The 7,838-nt window shown below is 49.2% G+C and overlaps 1 protein-coding gene across 3 annotated transcripts; it reads right to left on the reverse strand.

Annotated features, from left to right (window-relative positions):
• Positions 1-2,003: 2,003 nt before the first annotated feature.
• Positions 2,004-6,429, reverse strand: ACTC1 (actin alpha cardiac muscle 1; the record flags this gene model as incomplete). Of its 3 annotated transcripts, none has more annotated exons than XM_082834618.1 (6): positions 2,004-2,147; positions 2,660-2,841; positions 3,632-3,823; positions 3,954-4,115; positions 4,795-4,990; positions 6,301-6,429. In XM_082834618.1, 6 exons carry the CDS (start codon positions 6,427-6,429, stop codon positions 2,004-2,006), a joined length of 1,005 nt encoding a protein of 334 aa, XP_082690744.1. The 3 variants fall into 3 exon arrangements, with proteins under 3 accessions (XP_082690744.1, XP_082690743.1, XP_082690745.1); XM_082834617.1 differs by having other exon boundaries at positions 4,795-5,119; XM_082834619.1 differs by lacking the exons at positions 3,632-3,823; positions 6,301-6,429 and having other exon boundaries at positions 4,795-5,119.
• Positions 6,430-7,838: the final 1,409 nt, after the last annotated feature.

Raw genomic sequence — 7,838 nt, forward strand, 5'->3', positions numbered from 1 at the left:
ACGGGCCCAGCCGCTCCGCGGCACGTGGGATCCTCCCGGACCGGGGCATGAACCCGCGTCCCCTGCACCAGCAGGCGGACTCCCAACCACTGCGCCACCAGGGAAGCCCTACCTAGCTTTTAAATCAATCTATCTGTGCTACAAGAAATAGTTGCAGGAAAAAATGAAAATCTCCAATAAAGTTTATCGTATCTAACATAAATGTCACTAAATTTATTTTTTAACCCTTAATGCAGAGAAAGACTTCCATTCGGCTGTGCTAAATTTGGAACTCTAAACTCTGTAAGCACAGAAAATATGCTCTGCTCCATGTTTGTGTCCCGGACACCTACTACTGTGCCTGGCCCAGAATCAGGGATCAAGAGATGTTTTATGAATGAACGAACATAGGACACAATTACTACCTTGAATGATAATGACATTGGCAACTCAGTAAAGCTGTCTGATGAGCTTAAAGTACTCCAGGTTTTGAACCCAGACTCTCAAAACGGTGTGTGATAGAATGTGGTTACTCTTGATAACTATGACTAAGTTAGGAAAGATTGTTTTAGAAGCACCATTAGATTAGCTGTCAAAAAATCTGGGTTCCTGACTGCCTTGGGTATTCCACAAATAAGCTGTATAACATTGCACCCATTGCTTAATCTCTCTGTGTCTTGATTCCCTCATCAACAGATAAAAGTTTAATTAGGTCCATTCAAATGGTCAAATGGTTCATGGACAATTAATTTGAAAGTGAAAAATTTTAAAGCTTCTGCAATCAGGTTGAAATCTCCCTTTCCAAACTGATTTCCTAAAATTCATCAGCTCCCACCAGCCTGCCCTGTGCTTTGTATGATGGCTTCTGCCCCGTTGCCTTCTGCTGAGATTTCCTCCCTGCTCTTCTCACCTCTCCAATTCTTAAACGTTCATCAAGACCCAGTCTCATATGTCCATCTCCTTGTAGCCTCCCAGACCACATACACTGGGGGTTTATGGGTAGTGTGTATGTGAACCCCTCAAGGACAGAGCACAATAGATGCTTTTGGATGCATCACTATCCCCAGCATGCTTTGCAAACAGCCCAGCATGGAGTAAAGGGAATATTATGGCTTTCTGCTCCCCTTAACTCCTCAGGATTTTATAGACTTCACTCCATTCGACCCATGATCCCAGGATTTCAAAGAACTGAAGAGACTGAAGACGTCTGTCCCAGAAGTTAGTCACTGATTAGGCAAAGGTATCTGGTGCCTGTTTCCTCACATTTGTTTTGAACATGCCCAGTGGTCTTGATTTATTTAGGGAATATTTGGAATGGGACATGGCTGGGCTTATCTGTCAGCTGGCCTCCGTGTTTCACTGTTAACATGCATGGCCCTCAGGAAGATAACTGAAGAGAATGAGAATTGAAACTAATCTGTTTAAAATAATCTTTGACTTTCTCATTACCAATATCTACGTGGTTTCTGCAAAGTCACAAAAACAACTGGAACATGTGCTAAGACAACAATTTTCAGTGTCATCATAGAAACGAATCTTAGAGAATTGTGTTCTCCAATTCTGTTTCTCGCTTATGTGGAGCTAAACCTAATCTGCTTTTCCGATATGAAATATCCTCATGATTCTGTCCCAAAGGGTAAAATCAAAATTTAATATTGTAACTCTCAGCTAAAAGTCACACTAATTCATCTGATGAACTTTGTGGTGCTGTGATATTACAATGCTCCCGGTGTCAAGGCCGCCAATATACGAGTTCACAGACTGAGTACACAAACACTGGCCCCATCCTACTCCTACCCCAAACCCCAAACCCCAAAAAGAAATAAGAGAGGTTTGCTTTTGTAGGTTGCAAGTCCTGGTCTGGTTTATTTATAAAGCAATAAATATTAGAAGCACAAATAAATTGCACGTGTGTAAACAAACTGTACAATGATTGATGAGAGATGAGGGAGGGTGGTTCAGAAGACTCCAAGAAGCATCATACCGTCATCCTGAACATAAGGTAGACTAAGAGAGAAGGCACCTTAGAAGCATTTGCGGTGGACAATGGATGGTCCTGCCTCATCATACTCTTGCTTGCTAATCCACATCTGCTGGAAGGTGGACAGGGAGGCCAGGATGGAGCCCCCAATCCAGACAGAGTACTTACGCTCAGGGGGAGCAATAATCTGCAGAAAGAAAACAAAAACCACCAGTGAACTCTGAAGTTCCAAGCAACAGAGCGCATGTTGGGGAGATTCACAGAAAGTATATTGGTGATCAATTCACTGTAATGTGATACTTCATTCCCACAAATGAATATGGCTGAGTCAAGTTTAATGCATTTCCTCTATTTCATCATTTCCACTATCAAAGTCACTATAAAATAGAACTTCCCCACTTCTCTGAAACAGAATATAATGTGGCAATAAGCTACATGCATGGTGGAGGCTAGCCCGAAAGCTGGGGTCTTTTAAAATGTGTTCAAAGATTTAGATATTTTTTTTCCTTCAAAGATTTATTTTTATCCACTGCTTGAAAGTGCTTCCAAGTCTCCTATCTTGGGAAAAGTGCTAGAAAAATCAGAGAAAGTGTTAGAAAAGCTAAAAGTTTATGGGAAACGGGAAGCTAGGCGGTGAGGGGAAAGGCGTTAGGAATTCTGCTTGGAATACGGAGAGACCGTTTTGCTTCCCCCACTCACCTTGATCTTCATGGTGCTGGGAGCCAGGGCAGTGATTTCCTTTTGCATGCGATCAGCAATACCAGGGTACATGGTGGTACCTCCAGATAAGACATTGTTGGCATACAGATCCTTGCGAATATCAATGTCACATTTCATGATGCTGTTGTAAGTTGTTTCATGGATGCCAGCAGATTCCATACCTAGGAACAAGTGTAAAAAAGAAAAATCACAAAGCCCTCAGGCCAGGGGGCCAGGGTAGAGGGAAGAGAATAGTACCCCTCTATGCTGGTAAACTGTCACCATTTGTCTCTGAAACATATGTTCCTCTGTAAGACACATTGCAGGGTTTTGTGGAACAGGTGTCTTAAAAGTGCAGACAGTAAATCCACAACAGACTGCCAAGAAACAAACAACTGTGTTTAGCACCTGTTTGGAGGGAACACTTGCTGTACCCATCAGAGTATGGAGATGGATTAGAAAAGGAGGAGACACACATTTACGGTAAATTAATGCAATTCTTATTTATGGACTAAAATAAGATCCTGACAAGCTTCCTCTTGGAAATCACTCCTTAGGAAAGATGTTTGGTGACATACAAAGGTCCAGTTATTACTATGAGTTGGAGTGTTGTTACACTTAATAATGAGTGATGAAAGCAACGTCCAGCTACTTGGTGACGGAACATATCAGAATAAGGCAGCACTCTTGAGTCATCATCTCTTCCTTGCAGATAGATATGGATTATTCAGTTACTACTCTGTCTCATTCCTTATTTTGAGATGAAGCCAGTGGGTCATCCTTTATCATATCATTGCTACGGAGCAGTGATGGCCATCCCTGTAAGAAGCCATCGGGACCTGAGGCTGAGCTGTGTGGGACTCCCAGCTATGACTTCTTTTAACACAAGGGCCCCTTAATCATTGTTGATTATAATAGCTTTCACCCTGGGAGCCACCAAGCGGTGTTTCTGCACCAGACCCTACAACTCACCAATGAAGGAGGGCTGGAAGAGCGTCTCAGGGCAGCGGAAGCGTTCATTGCCAATAGTGATGACTTGGCCATCAGGCAGTTCATAGCTCTTCTCCAGGGAGGAGGAAGAAGCAGCCGTAGCCATCTCATTCTCAAAATCCAGAGCGACATAGCACAACTTCTCTTTAATATCGCGAACAATTTCACGTTCAGCTGCAGAAATAAAGCGTGTCACAGTTAAGCGCTGAAAGATGAAATCAACCTTGAGGAGGTCGGGGGGTTCGCTGGGGGAGGGTAAAAAACAAGACACATACTACAGCAGATGAGATACACACACACTCACCGGTGGTGACAAAGGAGTAGCCACGCTCAGTGAGGATCTTCATGAGGTAGTCAGTGAGATCCCGACCAGCTAGATCCAGGCGCATGATGGCATGGGGCAGGGCATAGCCCTCATAGATGGGGACGTTGTGGGTTACGCCATCCCCAGAGTCCAGAACAATGCCTGTCAGAGAAAATCCACAAGAACAAGGTAAATCTCTGAGGGCACCACTGCTTTAACCATGTCAAAGCCTACTTCCAATCCTGGCTAAGAGATACTAGCGCTGGGCAAGGATCCAGATAAAATCAGATCCCTTACACATGAAGAATAAAAATGAGCATAATGGATGCCAAATCTGAAGCCAGCAACAGTTCATCCTCTTAAATATTGTAGTAGAAACATTTCCCCAGGACACTTTCAAATGACCATCCCTCTTACCAGCTATTAGCACCTTATGCAAGCAACCAGGCGTGTTTTTCTTTCCTCTCCTCTAACTTACACGTGTTCTTCTCTTTTTTGACTCAGACCCTGTAGGGATGTGTGCCCAGGGGCTGTGATGGTGTGAACACACACCAATGACTGCTGCATTCCAGGTTGATAGTTGTGCAAAGCCTCAATATGTGACATCACATACTTTAGGCAAGGGGAGGATCTAACTCCGTATTCTTTCAGTTCTTAGAAATAAGTGTGCTCTGAGACCAACCTCAGGGTATTATTGTTACCCCTCTCCCTTAGCAGAGACACCTTCCCAGGGAGCGTGAGGAAAGGGATCATTCCTTCCTCACTGGGGAGACTGATTCCCAGCAAGGTCGAAGACTTGGGAATGTAATTAATCAGGGACTAGCTCACAATCCCAACACACCTGTGGTACGGCCAGAAGCATACAGGGACAGCACCGCCTGGATGGCCACGTACATGGCGGGGACATTGAAGGTCTCAAACATGATCTGGGTCATCTTCTCACGGTTGGCCTTGGGGTTCAGTGGGGCCTCAGTGAGCAGAGTGGGGTGCTCCTCAGGGGCCACGCGGAGCTCATTGTAGAAGGTGTGGTGCCAGATCTTCTCCATGTCATCCCAGTTGGTGATGATGCCGTGCTCAATGGGGTACTTGAGAGTCAGGATACCTCGCTTGCTCTGGGCCTCGTCACCTACGTAGGAATCCTTCTGACCCATACCCACCATGACTCCCTACAAGAAGAAAGTAATGAGAAGATCAAGCTTCCACCATGTCAGGAATATAATCAATGCCTTATTCATTTCTGTGTAACTGTCCAAGTCAAGTGACATCTTATGAATACGAGAAATAAGAAACAATAGGAATTTACCCCAATTCAGAAATATCATTTATAGTTAATCTTGTACCTTCTCCCCACCCCCAAGAGGTATAATTCTATTGTTTAGAATATAACTAGGGATGGGGAGAAATGAAGCTATTTCACGGAAGAAGCAGAGCCTCACCTCATTTTTAAAATACCATAATGCCTTCATTCAATTATTAAGCTCATCACCTATGTCAACTGGAATATAAATGACTACACTGTGGAATGACTGAATTAATGACACACTGTATTTCTCCCAAGGAAAGAGTTTGACATTCATCAAGTAAACATAAAAAGATGGACTGATATGCTATTACCATCCTGTCTGGGAAATCCAGCCCTCCTAGAGCTGTCCTGGAGTACGCATGGTCCGCCAACACTGAGGAATACCACTCTCCTTCCTGGCAGCGTGTCTGGCCAGGCACCGAGGCAAAGCCAGAGAGCGTGGCATTTCTTTTAATAAACAAGGTGGTATGTCACTGTCACCATGGCACTTTACTGCCTCTGTCATAACCGGCTTCTAAAAATGCAACAGCCAGGAAGCAGATGGATTACATTTTGGGATCCCTATAAACTGGCTGTGAACAAGAAGAAGCAATGTGGCTTGGCTCCTGGTTGGTTCGGATATGTTGTAGTTTTCTGAGTTTTGAACAGGACTGAAAAGGGAGGCCAAGGAGTAAAGTGAGATGTATAAGAGCTGGAGAAGATACTGAGGACTAAAAATGCAGGTCAGGAGTGGAAAAGAGAAGCTGCCGCCTTTTCACAAGAGGAAGTTGGACCCCTGGCAGAGCTGTGTCCCTGAAGTGGACTGGGGGAGGGGGGGCGGTGCTGCACGTTTCCTGGTTTGCTGGAGGGTGTGAGTATTGCTTGTCTGGGCTGAGATTGGAGGCGAATCCGGCGTTTCCTATCTGACCTAATGAGTTCATGGAACAAGAGGGGCAGGTGAGACATTTCCTGGATTGCTGGGCCGAAGAGGTGGCGGGAAGGGGTGTGGAGTGGGGCTGGAGACGGCTCCAGGTGAGGGCAGGCTGTGCGGGGTGGGAAGTTTACCTGGTGGCGCGGGCGGCCCACGATGGAAGGGAAGACCGCGCGGGGCGCGTCGTCGCCCGCGAAGCCGGCCTTCACCAGCCCGGAGCCGTTGTCGCACACCAGGGCGGTGGTCTCCTCGTCGTCGCACATCTTGGCGAAGCTTCAGTGGGTCTACGGATGGAGGAGAGCAAGGCGGCCTACGTTCAGTGCCTGCGGGGCTGGCCTCGTCCGCGTCCCCGGAGGAAGGGACAGGGCAGATGGGGGTCCCCGGGCAGGGGAGGCGGGCGGGGGACGCTGTCGTCTCCCTTCCCCTCGGGGCAGAAAAAGGAGCGTGGGAAGAAGCTGCAGAGCAGGGGAGAGGAACCGCCCAGGCTCCCAGGCCAGGAGGCTCCTCCCCTGCCCCAGTGCAAGAGGGACGGTCACCCCTTAGCAGGTCCTCCCCGGCCCTTTACATTTTCGCCTTCTCACGAACCGGGAAGCCACTTCGGGCCCATCCACACCCCGATCCATGCTCGAGCCCCAGCTGGAGGGAAAAGCACACGGCAGCGGGGACCCCAAAAGCCCCACTGGGGCCCAAGGCTACCCCTCCACGCGCCTCTCTCCAGTGAAGACCGAGACCCAGGACAAAAGAAGTTAGAACCAAATGAAAAGTTTGGTCTTAAGGAGAAAAAAAGTGATGGAGCGGCGGGGGCGCGGGGCACCGGCTTCAGGCGCGGGGCGGGCGGCGCTGACTCACCGTCCGCGGGGCGGGCTCGGCTCGGCTGCTCGGGCGGTGTGGCAGGCGCTGGTGCCCCGCGCGGGGCGCGCGGCTTTATAGCGCGCTGATGGACGGGGTCAGTTGGAGCCGCCGGGGGCAGGGGTGGGGGGCCCGGTCGGCCACCTTGCCTTATTTGGTCGCCTTCGCACCACTGAGGAGCGCCGAGGCCATTCATGGAGCCAAGGGCAGGGGAGAGGATCAGCCCGGGGGCCCCCCAGACCATGTAAGGAAGGGGAGGGGGCAACCAGGGGGATGGCCAAATAGGGAGCTAGGGAGGGGCAGGCGGTGAAGGGTAGGGGGCAGGGGAAGACCGGGTGACGCCAGCCCGCCCCCTCCCCCTTCTTGGGTGGAGGTGCCCCCTGGGTGTGCTGTGGCTGGCTTCGCCGCAGCCCCGCCAGCCTAAGAGACAGCAAGCCACACGCAAGGGGGAAGGCTTGGCACCACGCCCTCTGCTGAGGGGTCCTGACAGCTGGGCCAGGGCAGCAGGGGAGTGACGGCAGCTTCTCATCTTCCCGGACGGAGAGCTGGGGGAGCAGAGTCCTGGCAGTCCTCGTGGGCCCAAAGAGCACCACAGCAGCACATTTGGGTGGCCAGAAAAGGGGTGCCTGGGACAGGGCACCCTCCTGGCTTAGTCCCCACCAACCTGCATGACAACTCGGAGAGCTGGGGCTGTGCAGAAAGCTGAGATTAACCAAGGCCACCTTGGTCCCCAATTTACGCATGGCTCAGGGGCTGGTCAGGGAAAGAGGCTGGAAACAGCTGCTGTGAGAGCCTGCCCAGTCTTGTTGGAGGAGAGGGCAGG

Source organism: Leucopleurus acutus, assembly GCF_964270905.1.
Source record: "Leucopleurus acutus genome assembly, chromosome: 1".
NCBI classification, from domain to species: Eukaryota; Metazoa; Chordata; class Mammalia; order Artiodactyla; family Delphinidae; genus Leucopleurus; species Leucopleurus acutus.